General features: G+C 41.3%; 3 protein-coding genes across 4 annotated transcripts; 1 reads left to right on the top strand and 2 right to left on the bottom strand.

Annotated features, from left to right (window-relative positions):
- Window positions 1-3,923: 3,923 nt before the first annotated feature.
- Window positions 3,924-6,185, top strand: LOC139822956 (putative nuclease HARBI1). The gene is made up of 4 exons (XM_071795170.1): window positions 3,924-4,858; window positions 4,963-5,103; window positions 5,186-5,453; window positions 5,652-6,185. The coding sequence occupies exons 1-4, from the start codon at window positions 4,566-4,568 to the stop codon at window positions 6,183-6,185; spliced, it is 1,236 nt and encodes a 411-aa protein (XP_071651271.1). The 5' UTR covers window positions 3,924-4,565.
- Window positions 6,186-6,897: 712 nt separating this feature from the next.
- On the bottom strand, window positions 6,898-8,479 carry LOC139822957 (uncharacterized). Of its 2 annotated transcripts, XM_071795173.1 has the most exons (6): window positions 8,137-8,479; window positions 7,970-8,042; window positions 7,722-7,823; window positions 7,384-7,640; window positions 7,140-7,302; window positions 6,898-7,053 (listed from the first exon to the last, which is right to left on the bottom strand). In XM_071795173.1, exons 3-6 carry the CDS (start codon window positions 7,759-7,761, stop codon window positions 6,899-6,901), a joined length of 615 nt encoding a protein of 204 aa, XP_071651274.1. In that variant the 5' UTR covers window positions 7,762-7,823; window positions 7,970-8,042; window positions 8,137-8,479; the 3' UTR covers window position 6,898. The 2 variants fall into 2 exon arrangements, with proteins under 2 accessions (XP_071651274.1, XP_071651272.1); XM_071795171.1 differs by having other exon boundaries at window positions 7,970-8,479.
- An 11,946-nt stretch (window positions 8,480-20,425) lies between these two features.
- On the bottom strand, window positions 20,426-23,639 carry LOC139823188 (uncharacterized). The gene is made up of 2 exons (XM_071795586.1): window positions 23,508-23,639; window positions 20,426-23,127 (listed from the first exon to the last, which is right to left on the bottom strand). Exon 2 carries the CDS (start codon window positions 23,117-23,119, stop codon window positions 20,501-20,503), a length of 2,619 nt encoding a protein of 872 aa, XP_071651687.1. The 5' UTR covers window positions 23,120-23,127; window positions 23,508-23,639; the 3' UTR covers window positions 20,426-20,500.
- Between the last annotated feature and the right edge of the window lie 821 nt (window positions 23,640-24,460).

The raw sequence follows: 24,460 nt of genomic DNA, 5'->3' as shown, positions 1-24,460 counted from the left end.
CACAATGAATATATATATAAAGGGCTCAATCCTTATCTCTTTCGCATATTCACGACTTCGAAAGGGCTCGTGATTCCTGTAGACAAGACTCTCTCGTACGTTGCAGCAAATGGCTGCCTTCCTTCGTTCCACGTGCCGGCATGGCTCGCCGGGACGGATATCCCTGGATTCCTCTCGAAGGCGATCGTCGTCTCCAGAATCTTTCGTTGATTGATATTCGAAGCAATTAATTTAATACGACTCGACACACGAATATACAGATCACTACGTAACGACTCAATGCTCAAAGGCTGACGCAATATATCTAAATTGAGCTACGATGCACGATGTATCGTGCACGAAATCTGCGAAATGAATGCTCGCTCGGCCGGGCTGCGCGCCCCTCCTAACATGCTTGAGCATGCGCGGTAAACACGCTCTTCGCCGCCTGGGACGCAACGTTGTCGGCGCCGCTCGCGCGCTTTTTCCGAGAACTGCGTGGAATGCGCGGCAACCTATTGTATTACAATCGACGCAAAAAAGAATAACAATCTCTCTCTCTCTCTACTCTTCCAACTTCAAACAGTATGTAATACTGTGGCCGCTATGCCACTTTCGTTCGGGCGTCGCGTGCTCTTCGCAGAGGAGATGCCGCAGCGTGAGAAGGATCGTCGAGTGAGCTGAGACAGATGTATATAATAAATAGGTCGTTTATTCTACTGTCCTATATACATATGTTTGCGTGTCAGTGTGCTGAAGGAGGCCCTGAGAAGGGCCGCGGAGGCGGCCCTGAAAAGGGCCGTTTGGGTTCTTCTTGTGCGGTGGCCCTGAGAAGGGCCGGTTGGTCTCTTCGTCTCCCACTCTCGGAGGCGCTCACGCCAGATGATGCTCGGCTGAGTTCGAGTCCTCCTGAAGGAACGGTACTTCCGCCAAGCCGGCGGTGTCCCCGGTGGAGTGTGGGACTGCTCCGTCTCCTCTGTCTGTGTGGACTCCGACGCTAGTGCCGGTGGCTCGTCGGTCTGCGTCCCTTGTGAGGAGGTGACCTCCCACTCCGGGTCGGTTTGTACCTCCAGAGTGTCGCGTGGAGGCTGGTGTTGCACGCCTCGGTGCACGTGCGCCGGAGGGATGGTCTGCGTTCCCTGATGTGCCCGCTCGGTAGGTGATGGCGGCAGAGGCGACAGGAGTGGAGGCACCGTCCACGACAGTCGAGGAGAAGTGTAGTGCCGGACTCTTACGTCCCACGTTGAGATGAGAGTGCGTGGAGGACGAGTCAGTCGCACCGGCGAGAGCTGGAGCGGGACAAGCTTCCACGTGTGGCCTGGACGGTAGTCCAGGGGCCGCTGAGGGTGTCTCGGTGGCGGCAGGCGAAGTGGCGCAGCTCGTCTCTGTGGTGGCCGTAGCTTCGGCGGCGGCAAAGTGACGGCGAGATGTAATGATTCTTATCCAAAAGACTTCTCCTGATCTTGGCTGGGAGCCTGAGAGCAGTCGAAAGCTGCCTAGGCCGTCGCCGTGTGGCCTTTTATTCTGCCCTGACTGGAAATGAAACGCGAGAAAGTCTGCCACCTGTTGGCGGCACTCTCGTATAGTTTCGCGGGCCGCAGTCTGGCCCACGCGCTCGGCGCGTGACCGGTTGGCGCGCGCGCGGCGCGCGTACCGTTCCAATTGTGTGGTCGGGAGACCGCCACAATACTATTATTAAAAATAACAATTTGATAAAATTTAATAATATTCATTAAAATGTTTTAATTTTTAGCAATATTAAATAAATATTATCTAATATTACACAAATAATATTATTGCGTTTACAATATCAATATTATTTTAAAATTGTATGTAACAATACTATTAAAAATAATTTAATAAAATTTAATAAAAATTATTAAAATGGTTTTTTAATTCCTAGCAATATTATACAAATATCACGCAAATATTATAGTAATTTTACCGTAATATTACTGATATATTGCAGTAATATTACCGCAATATTACTGAAATAAATATCAGTAATATTACTGATATTCATTTTCGCGGACATTTTAATATTACTGAGATATCCCAGTAATATTACTGCAATATTTCTGATACATTTCATTGTAATATTGCAATCAAAAAATAATATTGCTGCAATATTTCTGCAATATTATGTGCTGTGTGGGTAAGAATGTGCGACACATTTCGACATTCGCGGAACCGCGGGAGTACAGCGAGATTGCGAATGCGCTCGGTCACTGACCGACCTCATTCGGGGGACCGTCGAACCCGGCGGAAAAGCGCCGACAGGGCATAACTCAAAACAATATAAGAGATCGTCGAAGAAGCCGCGACGGAGAGTAATACACCGGAGACTCTGCCCGTGACCGTTCTCGTAAGTCGTGTCGCGAAGGTTTACATTATAACAAAGCGCGTGCGAGTTATAGTAATTGTGAAAGGCAAATACAAGTGTAAGTTAGTGAGTGTAAAAGGAGCGCTGAAATAAAGCTCCAATATAAAGTAAAACGAAGTGAAGTTCATTTAACGACGCCTATACCCCGTTCCACCTGCGAACCCGAGCGCTTCCTAGTCTGCCCGCCTGTGCCTACCGAGTTCCAACTCGTAAGGTCAAGAGATCCCGAAAATAATAAACGTTTTGCCGTAAGCCGTCACCAACCGGCGACGCGGCATAACAGTAACAAAAAGAACATTGACAACAAATAATATTCTACAATGCCTTACAATCAACATTTTAATTTCATATATTAAACTAAAAAAATCAAATATTTTTTTGAATGCTGTACGCTGGACATACCTGCCGAATACATTTGCAGGATGTTTTCCATCCCTATAGAAAGATTACCAAACTACTAGTTTTAATGCTGTTTCAGATAAGTATACTCTTTCTCTTTCTCTTTCCTTCCTAAATTTTCTCCTTTCCTACATTTAATAACTAATATAACTAATTATTAATATAACAGAAATATTGTAACGTTGTTTTAAAACTGTAGATTATATTATAATGAAGATAACCGGTATTACAGGACATAACAATAGAACTTTTTAGACACAAAAAATATAGATGTATTATAATATTATAATACATCTATATTTGGTTCTAGCAAATTATTTGAACATATAATCTTGAATATTTTGTTTTCAGGTGGCGATGATAGCATGTTAGCAGAGGCGCGGATGAAACCAGCCTTGTCGGATTAGAAACTCAATCCGATCTTGCTTTAAGGAAGACTCAGCTTTTTAAGAGACACACAACGGACAATTTAATGAGCAAGTGTCCAACAAATCTATCGCCCATTTTGAAGCCGATTAACGCCGAAGATTAGCCTTGCGAATGCTGAATCATGATTTTCATGTTTACCCTGGTCGCAGAATATTAAAGAGCAATCCATAGGAGCGGTCTCTCCTCAACACCCGTATCTCGCGGCTGGGTGGATCGAGTAGCTTGGTCCGCGGGAGGCGGAACTGAGGGAGTCCACTTGCTTGACTACACTTGCTTGATAAACTTATTATTGCTATACTGTTGTGAGTACTGTATGCGTCGCGATATTTTTTTATACTTGTGTCTGGCAATAAACTGTGGTTGTATATTGAAATCTGTCCGATTGTGATTGATTTATGATTAAGAAAGTCTACCTTTAATCTACCTATAATATACTCTAGCTTTTTTATTATACCATACGTGACGGAAATATAACCGAGAGACCTTCAAAATCCCCATCAATTGGAATAAAGAAATTATTTATAATATATCAAACTCCTGTCATATTTTTAATAGCCTATATGTAAAGAGTTGATGGTAAGTATGTAAAACAAAATAACCAGAAACAACATTTTAATAAGGTGCAGTCATTAAAATAAATAAACCCAAATTAATACTACTTTCTTTTTATTCGGTTTAGCAGAATTTAATGTTCTTGTGATAAAATAGTACAAATAACGGGAGTCCAGGAATGAAAAAGATTACTTCATATAACATCTACAATATCATAAAATTACAAAGTTCTGTTTATTACAATCCCTGGGTTCTGTAAAACGCATATGCGCATATTTTCTATACTCTATAGTAAACATTACGTATGCCTAATATTACAGTAAAATATATGTACAACGTTTAAAACAATGTCATATAGTTAGCAGTTTTAATACATGTTTATGGTATATTTAAAAATACAATTAATAAATTTAATCTTTTCATTATTTATAAATTTATATACATTTTCATGTATATATGACTGTGGAAATCAAATATATTTCACTGGAACAGTTTTGTTTTATCACTAATAAGAACAACAAAATTGATATTATGTATGTATAAAACAATAATCTTACAAATTTCATTATTCGCCGCGCTTTTGCATTGTATTTTAACAGATTTTAATTTTATAGTTTACATTTTTAGTATATATAATTTATCTTACATTCAAATTTCGCGGCTGCATTTGCGACCAATTTCTTATTGGCTGTCCGATCATGCGGCCACCATTATGCGCAATGTTACACCTATCTTATTATCGGTGCGGTCCAGTTGCTACTTTTAAATGCTACCAATGCTTTCGCTTCCAACGCTATCATAAAACGGTCCACTAGCGCTACCAATGCTACTAACGCTACGCAAGTGGACCAGATCACAGATCATCTTGTTCCATTATCCACGCCGCGGTGAATTTGACTTAAAAAAGATGGATTTACCGGTAATGTTAATAAATATTTCGGACATTTACTGTAATATTCCATCATATGTATACGAAGATGACGAAGAATTTATGCTTGCATTTATAAACTCGCAAGCTTTAAAACGTAAATCTCGATACAACATACCGAGAATAGAAGGTTACGTAGAACGTATTGTACCGTTACTTAGTGCAATGGAATTCAAGAGTCATTTCAGGTAAAGTCTTCATTTCCTTTTATTTCTCAGGTATAATAATAATAATAATCATCATTATGCAAGAATCATTTCTCATTATTTCATTATCACCATCTACTTTTTAGAATGCTGCCACAAACGTTCGAATTCATCTTGGGAGAGATTGCAGAGCAACTACAAAGAACTACAAGTGGGAATGAAATGATATCTCCAGAAAAACAATTTTTAATTGCTTTGTGGCGTATGGCTACGCCAGATTCATATAGGTATAAACTACTCTACACTTATATTACTAATATTTATTTTAATACATTATCGTCATTTTTTAAACTTGAATCACTATTTCAGATCAATACACACCACATTTGGAGTGGAAAAAGCCACAGCCATTAGAGCAGTACGTCGAGTTACTCGTACGTTATGTTGTCTTGCATCGAGATTCATACAATGGCCGTCAGAAGGGAGGATTGAAAGAATTATGCAGGGTTTCTCCGAAATTGGTGCTTTTCCAAGAACTATTGGAGCAATTGATGGCACACATATCAATATACCAGCTCCAAAAAAAAATCCTGAGGCTTATGTAAATAGGAAAGGCCATCACTCCATTCAAGCCCAAGTTAATATTTTTTATTTTCATTGTTATTACTTGTAAAGAATTGAGTGCCTCTGAGCATAGACTTTTGTGCAAGCGCATAAACATATACATGAGAAAATGGATTGGTCTATTTTCTTATGCATTTGCTAATAGACCTTTATGCATATGCTTATGCGCTTATATCTATACAGATATACTTTAACTATTTTTTGATTGCAGGTAGTTTGTGATCATACGCGTCTCTTCACACACGTATATGTTGGAAATGTTGGATCCGTACATGACGCACGTGTTTTTCGATTATCAAGATTGCAAAATTACATCGCAGACCCAGCTAAATTTCCTAATGACAGCCATCTAATTGGAGATGCTGCTTACCCTCTTTTAACTCAATTGATGGTGCCATATACAGACAACGGTCATCTCACGCAACGTGAAAAAAATTATAATTTCTGTCTGTCTTCTTCTCGCATGGTTGTGGAAAGAGCTATTGGTTTGCTCAAGGGACGCTGGAGAAGCATTCTTCATTATTTGGCAATGGGATCTGTCAAACAAATTCCTTATTATTTTCTAGCATGTTGTGTACTGCACAACATATGTTTGATCAGAAATGACGACCTGGAGGCATTGCTAGTGATTAATGAAGAAGCAGCATATCCTCTACAAGAAATAGAAGGTCGAGTACATAACAGAGCTGAAGTTGAAGCAAAGAGGAATCTAATATGTGCAAGACTTCGTTTAAGAGAAATATAGATGATCTATATTTTTTGTTTGTGATAAATAATTATAATGTAAAAGAAATTACATAATATTAATGAAATAAAATCACATTTTTTAATTATCAAAAACTAATTTTATTTTTAAATGCATTTTACATTAACTTGAAATATAATATTAATATGTACTAACTATTCACTCTGATATCACAATACTTTGTATAATAAACTTTTAGTGTATATAGAATACTACTAAATTAAGTGATACCTTTATACGCAATTTATGTTATAAAATTGTATTTCTTTTTTATTATAAATTATATTTCTTGTGATGTAACAAAATAAAAATAAATAAATAAAAATAATCACGAAATAATTCTACTGGTTGCGATATATTATTGTTAATGTAATTACTATTAACCCTTTGCGGATGAATGCCGGCAAATAAGAAGTATAAGGCTGAGATTTCATATATCCGACAACGATATTGTCGTATATAGGCGATAGGCTGTAAGATAGAAAATTTCTCGAGTCTTTATAAATTTTCTATTCTGCAGCCAATCGCCTATGTCCGACAATGTCGTTGTCGGATGTATGTAATCTTAGTCTAATACAGTTTATTTGGTGGCATTCTTCCACAAAGGATAAATAAAAACAAAAAATACAATATTAAAATTACATCTAAACAAATCACAGAATCGCATCACAATAAATTACATCACAGAAAAGTAAAACGTATCAGTAAGTTCTTCATTGCTTATCTTTGTTAGCAATTTTTTCTAAAAGACCTAATAATCGGTCTTGTCTTATCAAAGTATCTTCGTGCATTTTCCTTCTTTCTTCTTTATTTTCCTGCACAATTGTAATAAGTTTTTCTAATGCAGTCTCTTCATTCACTTTTTGACCTAAATAAAAAAGAAAACAAAAATTGTCATATTATAAACAATTAAATTTGTGAAATTTTTTAATTTTGACTATAAATGATTCTCACGCTTTCGAGGTTTTTCAGAAATACAAGGAGATGGTGATCTTGGACCTGGAGAGCTGTTACTGTTGCTGGACGAAGGACCAGGAGACGGCAGTATACTATCAGAAGTATCCAAAGTTAGAACTGACTTGACCCATGGTTTGTGCCCAAACATTTCATCCATAAGCTGCGAAATACCAGCTCATAATCCTATTCACACACACTTTATTCTAAATTTTACAATAAATAAATAGTAAAGTTATTTTACCTCGAAGTACGACCAAGTACGTCTATTGTTACCACTTTTATTGTTATGATCTTTGATATTTTTGTATGTCTTTCGTAAACCGTTAAATTTGCTTTTACATTGCAATCCTGTAATATTGTATGATTGTTCCTGCAATTTTTGAGAAATTATTTCCCAAAACTTTTTTACAGATACTTTCCCTGTATTCAATAGGTATTCATGCTGCTTATATTCTGCCAATAACAATCTAACAGCTTCGTCAATCCATCTAAATCCATCTAAAAGTAAATGTTACATTGTATAAAATTTCATTCATCAAAACTTAACGTGACATACATACGGAAACATAAAGTACTTACCATTATAGGCTTCACCGACATTGGCCGTTTCTTCTTCCATGCTATTATTATTATTCTCTTCTGCTTTTGCTTTTTCAAGCAATTGCGTGGTATATGTTAAATCTGAAAAAATAAAAAAGATACCAACAATTTGCAAACAAATAACCTATAAATATATTCCAAATTAGAAAGATACTAATAATATGATACTAATAATACCCAATAAGATACTAATAATACCCAATATATATTCATAATATAATATTTACCTGTTGAAGCACGAGCAAATTCATTTTCAGTGAGGTTAAACACATATGTGACACCTGTTTCCTCATCAATAAGCTGTAATTCCAGCATTTTAAATAAATTTTTACACCTATCACGGCCACACTTTTAATATTTCCCGTTAATGTCCGAAATGCTTCCGATAACCTACCTCTTGAGGTGAGGCGTTTGTAGCACGGTGGAAGCGAAAACAGTGACGTCATTGATGACGTGTAAGATTTGTCGAGAGCGCTCTGAAGCGCCATGTGGACCATCCATAGCGCTGCTACGAATGCTCTGTAGCGTTTGAAGAAACAACTGGACCGCATCCTACATTATGCGTGCAATGGCCTTTACGCATTATGCGTTGTGCAGAAGTGTGTGCTCCCCTCTTAAGGTCGGAGTTGTCGCCGCTCGTCGGGCTGACGAAATCATCAGACGGCTGCTCTATTGCTCCGTCTGGGACCTCCTCTTCTCGCCGGTCGGGAAGCAGCGCTGGCGTCGTCCCCGCAGTCGTCGATGCCGTTGGCTCTGCCGGCATCACCGGCATGTCCCGTTGCAGCCGTCAGCTGCGCTCGGAGCAGCCCCGACGGAGCAGCGACAGCAGCCGGTGATCACGGACGACGAGATACTCGCCAAGCCTTTGATAAAGGCCAGGAAGGCGACCAAGAAGCGGGCGGCGAGAAGAGGCCTCGCGGCGACCATGGAAGAGGGCGGTGAGTCCACCGAGCGGGCAGCGGCCGAAAGCGCGCGAGAAGCGAAGCGACAGGCAACCCTGTAAATTTCCCTTTCCGAAATAAAAGCATTTAGTAGCATTAAGTTTCGTTTGCAAATTAGCGTTAAGTTCGATATATAATGGTTAGTTCGTAATTAATAACCCTAATGAAAATATTCATTGACATATGTTCTATGATTTGATTTCCGTTAAAGTACAAATTATAAAATTTATTTTCTCTAAAGTACAAATGATAAAATTTAATTTTCTTAAAAGGACAAATTATAAAATTTATTTTCTTTATAGTACAAGTCATTTACTTTTCTTTATAATGCAAATTATAGAACTTATAACGTATGTTAATCGATGTATATTTCTTTCAAACTAACATGTGATAGATATGTGTCAAAAGTTATTTTGTATTGAGCCAGTGAAAATCTTTCAATTTGGGATCATAAGATGCTTAGATTCTTAGAAACGAATCGTTTATTAGTTTATCTATTAGCGATATTACGCGAGTCAACGTTTATTGGGCATAGTCTATATTGGCAAAATTGACAGCGCGAGTGACGCGAAAATACAACACATCATTTTCCGATATAGAAAATAAGTTTAAGTTTTGTTTCATTTCCTTTCCGTTTCTTTGTGCGTGCGGTACGTTTACGCATAATGGTAGCAAGTGCGGTACCATTAATACCAGTTAAGATAAAACGCATTTACTTTGGTAATTCCGCGGCGAAAGCTATTTATTCGGTGTACAAAGTTTCATTCTCTTTGAATATAAAACGAGACGGATTACGCGGACTCGAGTGTCGCGAGTGAGTGGCGAACTCGATTAGGTCAACCGTACTTTAGCTTACGGGCCAATTAGGCTTAAGGGCCGGCCCATACGAAAAGCGGCGGAACAAACCCTACGCGGCGCGCAAAGTCGCGGACAATATAGGGTGTCTCAGAAACGATAAACTCGACTGATCACCCGGATAGCCAGAATACAAACGGCCGATACGGGCGGACCGAGAATCAGTTGGCGGGTACCAACAATTGAACCCGAGATGTATCAGTCGAGTTTTTCGATAGAATGGCGCGCGTACGGGTCCCGTGAGAGCGACAAAACAAACTCCAGAGCAGTTGAGCGACGGGATCGCAAAATCGCGAACCCAAACCCCGCCGCGAGAAGCGACGATGGATTAGGGTTCAGGGGGACCTAAAAGGTACAACGGTACCACCCGCGACGTTATCCGACCACCGGGTCGCGATATCTCGAACCGGACGCTTCCCGCGGGGTATCGCAAGATAAAGTGGCCCAATGGGTCAAAGAAACGACAACAGTGACGGGCCGTCGACATGCGATGAGCGAAACGGCAAAACGCGAACCGGAAGCCGCGAGCGATCATGGGCGACCCAGGTGTGCGGAGGGCGTCACCAAAACATCACCACGGGTGATAGCGAAACGCTCCAAAATTGTAAACGCGAAGTTCCGTTTCCATAATGAAACAATATTCGGAACGACGAAAGAATGTCCGAAATAAAATCGCAATAGGGGAGGAAACGAAACTTCGGGTAGAACCAAATGGAACATTCGTGAAAACGGCGAGACGAGAAATTTCGAGAAAGCGTACGTGCTTCTATGCGAATTCGCGAACGGCAAAAACACCGAAAAACTAAGGAATGTACACCGAATCTATTGTACGCAGGGGAGCAGGTGCGAGCGATTTCAATAGGCAAACGTCGAAAACACCGAAAAACTGAGGAATGTACACCGAATCTATTGTACGCAGGGGAACAGGTGCGAGCAATTACAAGTGGAACGCGGAAGCGAGCGAGAGCCAAAACAACGATAGTACAAATGCCCCATGCGGCGGGTACGTGATAGTTGGCCGGGGCCAGGGCAAGAGTAGGGAAACGAGCTCGACTATAAAAGGGCGGAAAAGCCGGAGGACGGGGACTCCGTTTCGCAATATCAGAAAACACGGGCGTGAAAGAGAATTGTAACGTCTGATAGGGATACGAATTATACTCACGTTTGTATGCGGGCGGCAAAAGTCCAAGTCCGGGAGGAACCGATCGGAGTACCTGTAAAGAAACGGGAAGAATAAATTGTTTAATTAACTTTCAATAACTTACGATCATAATTATTTGCCCGACTCATTACGCGAAAGACTCACCCGTTCCCGTAATTCCTACCTGTCGGAGCTACCCGACCCGGCGAAGGACGATCCAGACGCGGTCCAGCGAAGGTCCAGAGGGGCGACGAATCCGGTGGTACGCTACTGCAGTCCCAGAGACGGTCCACAAAGCAAGGTCCAGCGAGGGTCCACAGTCCCAGCGGGCGGGCTTGAAGCAGGAAAGGAGGGACATAGCGAGGTCCAGCGAAGGGTCAGTGCACGATAAATAAATCTTTCTCGATTTCTCGTGAACAAAATCGAGTGGCGACCGATGATAACGAATCTCACGCAGGGTGTGTCGGTAAAAACCCCTCCGTCCGGTCACACCGTGAACCGTTTGCCCGCGTTGGTGCATGGCCGACCGTGGTCCCCGTTACCGGCGGTACTGATCCAGGGACCTTCACCCGCTCCAGGATTAGGCGCGGCGACCCCTTCACGCGCCGTAGCTCCTCAAAAGAGGACGGTTGCAAGGTCAGGGTCAAAGCATAAAAATTTCTGCAAGAATGATCAACATACTTTTTTACTACATTTTTTTATGTTTATTAATAATTTTTACATGGGACTTCCGTTTCCGGTTGGTTAAGTGTGAGACGACGGATTTTGCGAGCGAAAAGCGGAGTGCGAGTGTGAGAGGTAGAGTGATAGAGAGTGTGGCGAGAGAAGGGCGAGCACAGAGAGTGAGAGAGAAGGTGTGAGAGGAAGTGCGGAGGGTTCAGAGAGAGAGAGCCCGTGGAGGCAAAGGAGAAACAAGAAGGTTGGGGTTAGAAAGACAGACGTAGAAGGGGAAGAGTATAGAGTGCTAGGGTAAAGGGCTAGGGAGTTCTAGGGAGTTCGGGACTAGCGCGGGGAAGCAATACGGCCATAGAGTAGGATAAATTAGGGAAGGAGAGACGCGGAAGTACGGGGAATCCCAGCCGGAACGCCGACGTCTATAGACGTCGAATTGACATCTTATAGATCTATAGACGTCTATAGACGTCGAATTGACATCTATAGACGTCGAAAAGACGCTAGCATTCCGGCTGGGATATAGACGAGCTTTTCAACAGGAAAAAGGAGACAATGAAGAAGAAAGAGAGAGCAATTGGGAAGGGAAAGGGAGCGAGGACTTTTTTAAGAAAAGCAGGAAGGTAGTGAGAACGCTGCCGGGGGGGGGAAGATATGGATATGAAAGGGCTGTTGAGAGAGTTAGGAGAGGAGCTAAGGGAGGGGTTAAGGGGAGTAAGAAAGGAATTAAGAGAGGTGGCGAAGGGGCAAAGGGAGGCAATGGTTGAAGAAGTAGAGAAGATAAGGAACGAGTTAAGGGCGAGAGAGGAGAAATGGAGTAAGGAGAGGAGTTTAAGAGTAGGATAGAAGATTTGGAACAAAAATTGGAGGGGATGCAGATGAAGATAAAGGAGGGAGGTCGTGCTAGAGGAAAAGGGGTAGAAAATAAGGCATGAGAGCTGAAGGACAAAAGCAGAGGGAGAGAGAGAGAGAGAGAGAGAGAGAGAGAGAAAGAGAGAGAGAGAGATATGATTTATTATGCCCGAGAAAAAATAAAGGGCAAAGATTAACAATACAAAATAGAAAACAAATGTGCGTGCACTCTCTTACACAAATCAGTTAAGAGTAGAGCACAACTTAACAGCTTATCACAACAGTATACACTGTAAAAAGACTAGAACTAACGCAGCTTAAAAATAGGAACAATGTAAGTAGAGTAAAACTAACTAATACTAAGAATAAGACGCTACACAACTTACAAGCTGATAACAGGGAAAAACACCATCATAGGCCGCGTGTCAGCAATCAATATCATGCAACTTTACGCGCCAACAGATATGCCCTGAGAAGACCTTTGAAGGAGACAATTGAGGAAGCAGAGGTAATATTACTAGGAAGAGAATGCCAAAAGTATATTGATGAAAAATGAAAGGAGTTTCTATAAATGGTAGTTCTATGGGAAGGAATATGAAAGGTTTGGGATGCAACAAGACGGCGCCGCGGCGGTCAGATCTCCTCAACAGCGGATCAAGCAAAGCGAAATTGTCACGCAGATACGAAGGAGAGCGCATGTAAAGTATGCGAAACATTTGACAGCCAAGAAAGTATAACCTCCTGTTTTCAACTGTAAGCCACCCCAATTGTTGCCTGAACGGGGTAATATGTTCGTCACGCTTAAGATCAAATATAAAGCGAATGCAACAGTTTACAAGTCTCTGTAATAAGGTGTTCAATTCTCCAGTCAAACCATGATAGACTAGGCAGCAGTAGTTAATGTGTGGCATAATTAAAGCTAATACCAGCCTTATCCTTAACCTTGTGGACAAGGAGTTTTTGTTAAACTTAAGCTTGTACAAAGAGTAATGCACTTCTTGAGAGACATGCAAGATGTTTTTTCCAAGATAGGTTAGTCGTAAAAATTATACCCAAATTCTTAGCTTCGTTAACAAAGGGTAAAGGCGTATGGTTTACAATAATAGGAGGTAGACAATGGAGGTCAATATCATTGACATAAGCCTGACTACCAAATATAAGTACCTTTGATTTTGCAGAATTGAGTTTAAGACCATTTAACGTAGCAAAATCAAAAATAGCATTCGCATCCCTTGAAATCAACTCAAGACCGTGAAGAATGTCAGCGCGAGTACATTGGAGATATATTTGTACATCATCCGCGAATATCATATGATAAACAAAAGACAGGAATCCACCTATATCATTGATGTAAAGAGCAAATAGAAGTGGGCCAAGTACAGAGCCCTGAGGGACGCCAGTCGACGTGAAAAGCCACTCAGAAAATTTACCCTCATCGTCGAATACAGCTTGAGAGCGGCCAGTAAGGTAAGAAAAAATCCACGCGAGAACCCCATCAGAAAAACCGATTTCTTTCAGTTTGATAAGCAAACGAAGATGTGGGACCGTATCAAACGCTTTACTAAAGTCGAATAGAATCATGATTGTAATGAGTCTTTTATCAATTCCCATTCTAATGTCGTCACAGACACGTAATAGAGCAGATTGCGTATTGAAACCAGAACGATACGCAGACTGTCTGGGATTCAGCAGGTTGTGTTCGTTCAAATAGTCGGTGATTTGTGAGGCCACCATGCGTTCAAGAATTTTTGACATTTCAGGAAGGTTAGCAATAGGTCGCGTATCAGACGGTGACAGTGGAGTGCGAATCTTTGAGAGAAGGCGAATCAACGGACGTTTCCATGATGAAGGAAATACGGAAGCTTCAAGTGAACGATTGAAAAGAGGAATGAGCCACTGAGAAATAACAGGCCAATCAATGCGAAGAACGTAAAGCGGGATGCCATCATAGCCAGACGCATAAGAGTGAAGAGGTCCATTAAAGATGAGCTTATAAACCGAGTCCGGCTGTATAGTAAAGAAAACAAATTCAGGACGTTGAGAAGTACAAGAAACTGAGGCGATGGCAGAAATAAAGTTAGCATATGTGCAAGGCAATACCGTACTAGACACTGAGACATAGTAAGAGTTAAGTTGATCGGGTGTGAAAAAGCGGAGAGGAGAAACCGACGTAGATTTAACCAGTCCCAAACGAGCAAGTTCTCTCCACATTTTAGCGGAGTCAGTAATATTGGTAAGAGAAGCCAAGTGAAACTCACTTTTAGCACGTTTGATGTCGTTGTTAAGCTGGTTGCGAAAGTGACGGTATCTAGCATAACCCAGTAGACTGCTTGAACGTTTGGCCCGCTTGTACAACTAATTGCGAGTACGGAGCCGGCATCTCAATTTGTCCGTAAGCCATCGAACAGGAGGCTTCCTGATCACGGACACACGGGCAGGAGCAAAAACATCAAGTGCTTCAAGTAAGGTACCAGACAGCCAGGAACAAAGCTCATCAACATTAGAAGGGCAGCCCTCCACAGTCTGAACGTTAACAGCAATGGCATCAAGATGTTCAAGGAACGCGGAGAGGTCAATGCTCCTGTAACCACGTCGCAGAATAGATTGATCAAAGTCAAGCTTACGATCAAGTGAGTACGACAATTCAAGTAGATCGTGACTGGCGACAAATGGACTCAAGGATTTAACATATGCAAGAACCTTATCACTATCATCAACAACTAGAACATCCAGCCACGAGTCAGAAGTAGCAGTATGAAAGGTAGCATCAGAGTTGAGGATGGTCAAGGATAAGCCTGACATTAGCTCGCGCAAGTAATTCGCCTCATAACAGTCGGTCAAAAGATTGCAATTTAGATCACCGCCAATAATAATATTTTTATATAAATGAGAGACACCAGTGAGTAATTTAACAAATTCATTTAAAAGAGTGCCCTTAGGTCTCCTATATACCGACACGAACAATACTGCTTCATCACTCGGCAAACGAATTTCAATCATGATATATTCCGGAGCATTGAACTCAATCCCGATAGAGGTTGCAATTAACCTGACTTTTAACGAATTATGCACGTAACAAGCAACGCCACCGCCCACACGCTCCACCCGGTCACGACGAACCAGAAAGTAGCCATCCAAAGCCATAAGATCGTCCGACACCCGCATGAAGCCATGTTTTAGATACAGAAATTATGTGATGAGAATTAGTACTAAAATGTAAGCGAATAATGTCGATATGCCCACGTAGGGAATTGGCGTTAAACTGCGCAATGCGGAGCGAAGAAGGATTACATGCTGAGTCGTGTCGGACAATCGAAGGCAACGGACGAGCCAGCGAGACACGTCAGACGAGCTTAGCGAGATCAGCGTCTGAGTCAATGCGGATAATGGGCTGTCCGTCGGAAGACCTTACGCATATATGGCCATTTTTTACCCAAACAAACTTATAAGAGTTCTCCCCAGCAATACGCTTGACTCGCTGTAGCAAGTCATACGTGAACTTAGGGAGCAGTACATTTACGTATACATATCGATCGGAACCAGCATCACATATATCCCGCTGTTTAAGAACACCCTTTTCACGCTTTTTCGAAATTATGGTGTCGCACACAGTACTAGAAGCAAGAGTGACAATCATCGAGCTCGACACTGCAGTCGCCTTGGAACGGCCCTGAGTAGCAGATGGTGCTCTGCTGACCATTCTCACGCCAAGAACGTGACAAACCAAGTGAGGTACATTCAATGCCGCGAGTAATTTTCAGTGAGTTTTGCAGGAGTAACGGATGTCGATGGCAAGCCGGATATAATAAGCTCATTACTCAAATGAGCGTCGTGAGTTGACCGAGCAGACTTAAGATCACGGATTTCACGAACAAGATTGGCATTGTCTAGCTCTAATTGCGCGATGCGCTGACTATTTTCAACTACAGTATCAGTAAATCGATTTAAGCAATTAAGTTTATCATTGAGCTCTTTATTGGTACGTTGCTGACAGTCAATGAAAGCAGAAAGCTTAGCATCCGTCGCCTTCACCTGCTCAAACAACCCACGCAAAAGCTCATTTGTAGAATCATGCGCGGCACCGCTCGCAGTATCGCGCGTAATAAGATGCGCCTGCGCGCCAGAGTGCGCGGCACCGACAACAACAGACGCGGTGTCACCCAAAACGGTAGGAGAAAACGTACGGCGTTCATCCCTTGTGATCGGCATACTCGACAGCTGAGATTTGCAACAGTCACCAGGAGCTTTCGTGATTAAGTACGATTTGACACAACCCGGATGAAACTCCCTAGCGCATACACTACGGAGACGGATTTACCAGCGATTGTTTTGGTACACTTGATGCACACTCGCTCGCGCTGCATGCGTATCTCACAGAATAAACTATGTAACTATAAGCTAGTTACAAGAGCGCAAGGTTCGCAACAGTTCGCAACAGTGTCACTCGACGCAATATCACCAGAAAGTCACCACTAGTGTCGAACTATAACCAATCAGGCAAGGCCGTTTACGCAGATCACCGCAGGCACCACTCAGATAGCTGCATGCACACGTCCGACCAGAGGAAAGTAAAGCGCAAAAAGAGCAGATCGACAACGCATGCGCAGCAGGAGTCGACGTATTTTACGGGTAACTCCGAGAATTCCACGATGATTCCGAGAACAAGGTTAGGACAAGAAATGAAGCTTGTCACGAAAATACTCGGAATCAGGTGGCAATCTCCAAGAAAGCGAATGAGGCGCGTAACAAGCAGACAAAAGACTTGCTTAAATCTGCAACAAAAAGGCTCGGAGGCAACTTACGGCAGAAACAGATCAACTCAAAGCAGGAGCCGGAATACAGCGTGACACAACCGATACTTACGAGAGAGATTGATTGATTGATTGATTGATTGATCATTTATTATGCCCAAACAATGGCTACAGGGCAAAAAGATACAAAGAAAATTATAACAGCAAGCTCATGCTCTCTCTCAATAACAATATGCCAATTACAAGCAACTGACAACCAACGCTACTTAAAACTAACGCTACTTACAACTAACGCAACTTAAAACTAATAAAGAATCGCAACGCAACTTAAAATTAAGGACTAGTATACTTGCAGGAGGTACGCAAGAACAAAAGAACAACAAAAGAACAAAAGCCCGTCACTTCGATTTAGACGAAAGCAAAAACGCAAAAAGTAGGCTCCTGAATGATGCAAGTGAAGATGCCGAAGTTATTGTACTAGGAAGAGAATGCCAGAAATATATGAAAGAAAGTTGGAAGGAATTTCTGAAAGCAACGGTTCTGTGAGCAGGAATATGGAACGTCTGAGTGGATGAAGCAGCTAGTCGGTCAGATCTCCTAAGTGTTGGATCGGGAGGAGGAAAAAGCTCACGTAGATATGAAGGAGAACACAAATGCAGAATACGATAGGTCTGACATCCGAGAAAGTAGTATCTCCTATTTTCAACCGAAAGCCACCTCAACTGACGTCGATACGGTGTAATGTGTTCGTCACGCTTAAGGTCATAGATGAACCGAATACAACAGTTGACAAGCCTTTGCAATTTTGTATTCAACTCACTGCTCAAACCATGATATACGAGACAACAATAATCAATATGTGGCATGATTAAGGTGGTGACGAGTTTAATCCTGAGATTGGTAGAAAGAGAGTTCTTATTGAGAGAGAGAGAGAGAGAGAGAGAGAGAGAGAGAGAGAGAGAGAGAGAGATTGAGTGATTGATTGATTGATTGATATGTATTTATGCCCAAGCAAGGCTAAAGGGCAAGAATAAAACACAGCACATTTGTAACATAAAAGAATATGAGTGTTACCGCTAACATAACAGACGCAGCTTATAATATAACTTAACTTACAGGTAACATAGCGCAACTTAAAACTAAAGAAACCTTAAAACTAAAGAAAAGAAAACTAAAGAAAAGAAAATCATAGACAAAAATTAACACATAGACAAGACCTTGCAACCGCACGCGCCGGGTCGACCAACCGCCATAGACGGTGACGGCGATGCCGCGCGGAACGGCGCCAGACCAGTAGGACGAGCCCAGCGGCGAGTTCCGGAGCCCATCCACTGGGGAGGAGACCTCCGGAGACGAGGGGGACATCCCCGATTAAGCCTAAGTTGCGCGAGCGTTCCGAGGACGGAAGCGGGACACAAGTTATTTGCGTTCACTTGGTTTGCAAGTCATGCTGCAGTTACCTCCTCTCCGAGTTATTTCGCAGAGTCTTCGATTTTACCCGTCCGACGCCATTAATGTTAAGACATGCGACAGCGGTCGCCGAGCAGCGGCTCGTACAGTCAGTAAGACGTTCCTTTTCAATCCACAATTTTAGCTTCGCTTCAGCACGACGATGCTCGGCCTGACCAGGAGGGAAGATACGTTATTTGCAAACAGGTGCGTGGGTCGGTAACGCACCGGTAAGTTAAACGGTTGAGTCTTCAGAGCGCGGGTAATTAGCGCACGTACCGCGCGTGCTACGCGAACGGGACGCCCTAGCGCCAAATGGCGGAAGGTGCATCCATAAGGATGCCTAAACGAACCCCGGAACCAATCGCGAGCGCGATCCGAACGCGCAGACATAGGGTTTGCCGGACAACCCGCGGAAATGCGAACGGGACACCGTAGCGCAAAACGGCTGAAGGTGCGTCCAGAGGAAGGCCTAACCGACCCCTGGAAACAATCGCGAGCGCGATCCGACCGCGCAGACATAGGGTTTGCCGGACAATTTGCGAAATTGCGAACCGAGCGTCGGAGCGGAAAAAGGCCGAAGGTGCGTACTAAGGGAGGTTAAACAGACCCCAGGAATCGATCGCGAGCGAGATCTGATCACCCGGACATGCAGTTCGCCGGAAAATTTGCGAAATTGCGAACCGAGCGTCGGAGCGGAAAAAGGCCGAAGGTGCGTACTAAGGGAGGTTAAACAGACCCCAGGAATCGATCGCGAGCGAGATCCGAACACCCGGACATGCAGTTCGCCGGACAATTTGCGAATTCCCGAACCGAGTGTCTTAGCGGAAAAAGGCTCAAGGTGCGTCCTCGGAGATACCTAGTATACCCGAGGAACGAATCGCGGTCGAGATCCGACCATCCGAACGTAGGGTTGCCCGGACAGTCCGGGAAACCGAGGATCCTAAACGTCGGCTGCAGGAAGTTAGGCCGGAATACGGTTAGTAGAGACTGGGGGAACAAGCAACAGGGTCGCCGCCATCGGCGGACACCTAGAAAGCGACCTGGACGTCGTCTCCAGGAAGTCGACCCGGAATCGGCATTAGGGACATAGGAGAGGCCGTACGCACGGGTCGGCGCCCTCAAAAGTCTAATTTTCAAAGAGTTGAAAAACCGCTACCCGGGAGCCGATTAAGCGCGTCGTAAATAGTGTACTGGCGGCGGAAATTTCCATCGAGAACATCTGGCGCACACCTGGCGAGCCGAAACTCGTAAACAGCTATTGTAACTGCGTAGAATGGAAAATTACCGCGAGGAGAAAGCGGCCGAGACCCCATGGTGGGGGTAAAACTTCGGAGGTAGGGAGCCCGAGCATGGTGGAAGAATACATGGTGTGCGCAAAACGACTCTTTCTTTGTCTAAAATCTATTGTTTCTTTCTGATTGCGACACGAAAAAATATATGTCTACCAACATAAAAAAATCCCTAGAATTCTAGGGATGTAATTGGCGGTACATTGCAGAATTTACTATGACTGACTAGACTGTAACATATGTACATACAACTACATATGTACATATGTATGTGTATTATGTGACATTAATTGATAATTCGTTAATCGTGTGAAATTATATATGTAAAAGTAGACAGTTTGTTGCATAAATGGAAACCTCTAAATCCTGAATGTATTCCTTCTTACTATTTGTTATCTTTATTGTTTCTTTTACATCTTAATACATACTTTAATATAAAAAAAAATATTTAAAAAATATCAATATTAAAAATAAAATTGCACGAATAAAATTAATAAGTGTAAGTGTAAGTGTTTTCATGTTTTTCAATCCTTTCTCGACAGTGTGGTATTATTTTGAAACATTTCTTGAAACAACTTTTTCTTCTTGCATACTAACATAAGTTTCGAAACATTAGAAATTAAGAAAGTGAGAGTTGTATGAAATAAAAATGTAATTTATTACAATATTACTATAAATTTTACTTTTAGGTACACATATTTATATACATTATTTCATTCTGTCAAGTATATTTACATAATTAATACAAAATTACAAACGTTATATATATTGTACATTGTTTTTTCTCGAGTAGACGAGATTGCGCTTATTTGCGCTTTCTTTTTGCAGGAAAAACATTCATTTTTTTTAACTTTTTTGTCTTTCTTTTTTCTTCCTTTCTTATATTTTCTCTTTTATTAATTTCGTTCACTCTGATGTATGTGCGAGTTCTAACGAGGCATTGTAGCACTTCCTCAGGTACCCAATTTGAATCGTATCCGGAGTTTTTAACGAGGGAGACAACTTTTCGGATGACATAATCTTCAGTTGAAAAGCCTTCACCGTGGAAAGCTACAAAGCATTCATCCACAACTTTGCTTAGATTCATAAGCTCCTCTGATGGATGAATTAGGTACCCTTTGGAAACTGTTTTTACCCAGTCACATTCTTCCGTACGAGAATTGTCAGTAATGTTGATTGTACGCTCTCCTAAAAATGGATATTTTGATATGAAGCGATGGGCTACATAACCCGCAACATATTGCAGTCCTGCTGTTTGGACTATATCGCTGCTATTGGTACAGCTGACTGGTTCCTTCTCTTGATGTTGGATTTTGAAGCCACATTGCATAAAGTTCCACAAGTCGTTTTCTTCATTTTCATTCTCACATACATCATCATCCAAGATTTCTAAATTGTCACTTCTGTCATTATCTCTCTCATGGACGGAATCCTCCAATAATTCATCGCATGTAATATTGATAATGTTTTTAAATAATTCCTGTGTGAGAGTTATTTCTTCTTGGAGATTATCGTCTGCACATTTGAAATTGTCCTCTACAACAGTCGCATCCGTGAAATTTTCATTAAACGAATTAAGTCGTAACTCTGAATTTGGGGTTGATAAAGTCATGTTTTTCACAGATGTGCTTGTCGACGTCGTTTGAGCCGATTGTACATATCGGGATGTAGGCTGTTCTGCAGTGTGAGAAGTGCCAGCACTTGACAATGAAGACATGCATGTTGCATTTAAGTCTTCTTCCGTATTTCTGTTCATGGTAAACAAAGCTTGTGAATGTTTACCAAGGACGTACCAACGGAGTCTGTACCGAAAGTCGTACCCAGAGGGGCTGTCATTGGTTGCACCCATTCCCCTAATATACGAAAAGAAGTTTTCCAATATATCTTGTTGGAGTCGGCGTGTTATTATATATTGGAAATCTTGGGGGAATTTGATTTTAAGATAATCATGTAATGCACGTAGAGAAGCGTTGCTGATAATAATGCCTTCCTGAAATGGCATCATCTTTGTCCTGCGGCCCACTCGCATGCTCTCCATGTGCAAAGTCATCAGAGATAATATTTGTTCTTGCTTTTCCAGATCCATACCATAACCATTAACACCTGGGTGTGTGCCGTACTTGGTTTGGGAATTGTGAACATCAAACCAATTATTAACAGCCAGGACGAAATCAGAGTATTTGAGATATTCCACCTCTTTTAAAAGCTGGTGATCACCGGCCCATTTGATGGCTTTCGCAGCAGTGTGGGACCAGAGTTTTGCTGCCGGGTGCACTGACTGCCTCAAGTTTTGTCGAGCATTAAGGAGTTGTTGGGTTATTTTGTGAGCTATGCGAAGATCTCCAGAGTTACCCATCTTCACAATTTCCTCATAAACTTGAGAAGTAAATGTCTTTTTGCAGTTGCTTAATGTAAAGCCATCATCAATAAACCAGTTCCTTAGAAGCTTAAGAAGATGAGGAACGTCTGCAAAAACAAACACTTTAGCGTCTTTAATTGACGCATGTTGGAAGTAGTGTTTCTCGGGAGTGATCTTCAATTCTCCCCATACTCCCTTGTTCCCCATGTCCGATGTGCATGCAACAACTTGATATCCAGCATTATGCAAAAGTGTTAATGCATCATCCAAAATGTTTTTCTTCATTGGCTGGTCAAATTTATAATAAATGGGTTGCTTCCAATTCCCAAATAGTCCACGTACCATAATGACCTGTACTTTGGAGCATGGTCCGATCAACTTTTGTAATTTCGAGTCGAAGCGTACTTCATCAGATACTGCCATTTCATCAAAAGTGAGTACAGTGATCTTCATCATTTCAGATAGGTCTGCGCTTTTCTGCTTCATGATCGCTAGTACGTCCATTAAAAAGCCTTCGTAGACATCAAACTTTTTTAGTGCCCATCTTCGTAATGATGCCAGCGATGGTAGAGGGAAGTGTAATTTTAAACGGAAGTAACGGTATGCTTTGGGGCTGATGCTCCGAAACGAAATGGCAGAAGCATAATCATCAACTGACCACTTCACCCATTTTTTATTTTCTAATAAGCACCGTATTTGCCCCTCGGTAAAATATGGGTTTAGTACCGTTTTGACCTTTTCAGTGACACCCACTGTCAGTGCTGTTTCTTTTTCGAGATTCGTTGTCTCTAATCTTACATGAAGATCGGCAATGGACTTTTTCAGTGTTAAATTTTCGGCAAGAATTGCCTTTAACTGCTGTTCACGTTCTGTTAATTCCAATTTTAATGCCACGTTATTCGCTTGAAGAAAGTTTTGTTCCTGAAAGTGATTCTCCGATGAATTTTTATGAAATTCTCCAAGTGTTCGATAATGGTTTAATTCATCCTTCATCCACTTAATTGTCTCATACGGATCCTCTTCCTTGCGTGTCGTGTTGTCACGGCTACTGCCGGCAATTGTCATCCACAAATCTGAAATAAGTTTTAGATCATTATTTTGCGTTACATTTTACATAATATTTTTTTATGATATTTTCAAGTTACTGTACAGTCTGAAAGATATGAAGAATATTGATGTCATTTCGTTACATAAAGGAAGTGTGAAAATGAAAAATTAGTTTAAAATTTTGTAGGTGATCTCACTTTAATACTGAAAAGATTACCGCTACTGCATTTTTTAAAATTGTTTACATTAAAAATAGTTTAATACAAATGTTAGCATTACAGCTGACAGATTATTACATTTTTTTTAATACTACTTTAAAAAACAAACATTTTTTTTCTCATAAAAAATAATGCTGATAACGTAACAAAATATTTAATTATGCAGTAAATAAGGAAGTATTTCTCACCGATGCTGACGTTTCAATCGTTGACTTCCTTCCTCGCTGAAATACTCATTCTCCTCTTTTCCCGTGATCTTCGACGTCAAACGGGTTTTCCCATATTTCAATTGACGAACGGCTGAAAGTTCACTGCGCCTATGTAATACAGCTTTCTTTCTTTCACACCTACAAAAGAAATGCATAAGTAAAGTAACTCGAAAACTTAGTTAGTCGGAAAAAGTCATAGCAAAAAGACAATAGATCTCAAATCTCAAAATCAATTATAGATATTTGTTATCTACTATACAAATGTTGTCTGCAAATGTAATTCCACGAAATGTAAGAAAAAAATAAACAATCAATCCGAAGATATACCAATTTGTGTATATTCATAATCATTGACAAGGTACACTGTTCTTGAGATGAAAGGGTTGAACCGATTGACTTAACATTTTTCTCACAACTTGTTAAATATGTTTGTGAGACAACTATGTGGGCGATGAGAGATTTCTTAATTGTCATACATTTCATGGTAGATTGAATAATTCAACAAAAAATAATTTTTTATTGAAATCAATAGACATTTGTCAAAAAACCCGAATTGATATATCTTCAAAGTGAATATTACAAACCTTGTTGGGAACGTAGAATTCCGTACGTTGCACAACGAATCAAAAGGCCCTTCTGGTGTACGGTTGACCCTGCCATTTGGTTCCAGCCAAGGATTTCTGAAAAGACATAAAAAGAATAAAGTATAAATAATACATACTTCCTTTTTAACTTTATCTGGCATTTATTTAAAATTAATTACAAACGACACAACGTTACGACTAGGCACTTCCTAGTTAAATATTTGTAATTATTGATAGGTACACTTAAGAATAACTAGGAAGCGCCTAGTCGAAACGTTGTGTCGTTTGTAATTGATTTTTAATAAATGCCAGATAAAGTCAAGGAGGAAGTATTTATTATTTGAACTT

Source organism: Temnothorax longispinosus, chromosome 12 (assembly GCF_030848805.1).
Source record: "Temnothorax longispinosus isolate EJ_2023e chromosome 12, Tlon_JGU_v1, whole genome shotgun sequence".
In the NCBI taxonomy this organism is placed as follows: domain Eukaryota; kingdom Metazoa; phylum Arthropoda; class Insecta; order Hymenoptera; family Formicidae; genus Temnothorax; species Temnothorax longispinosus.
This window is presented reverse-complemented; position numbering and strand designations above follow the sequence as displayed.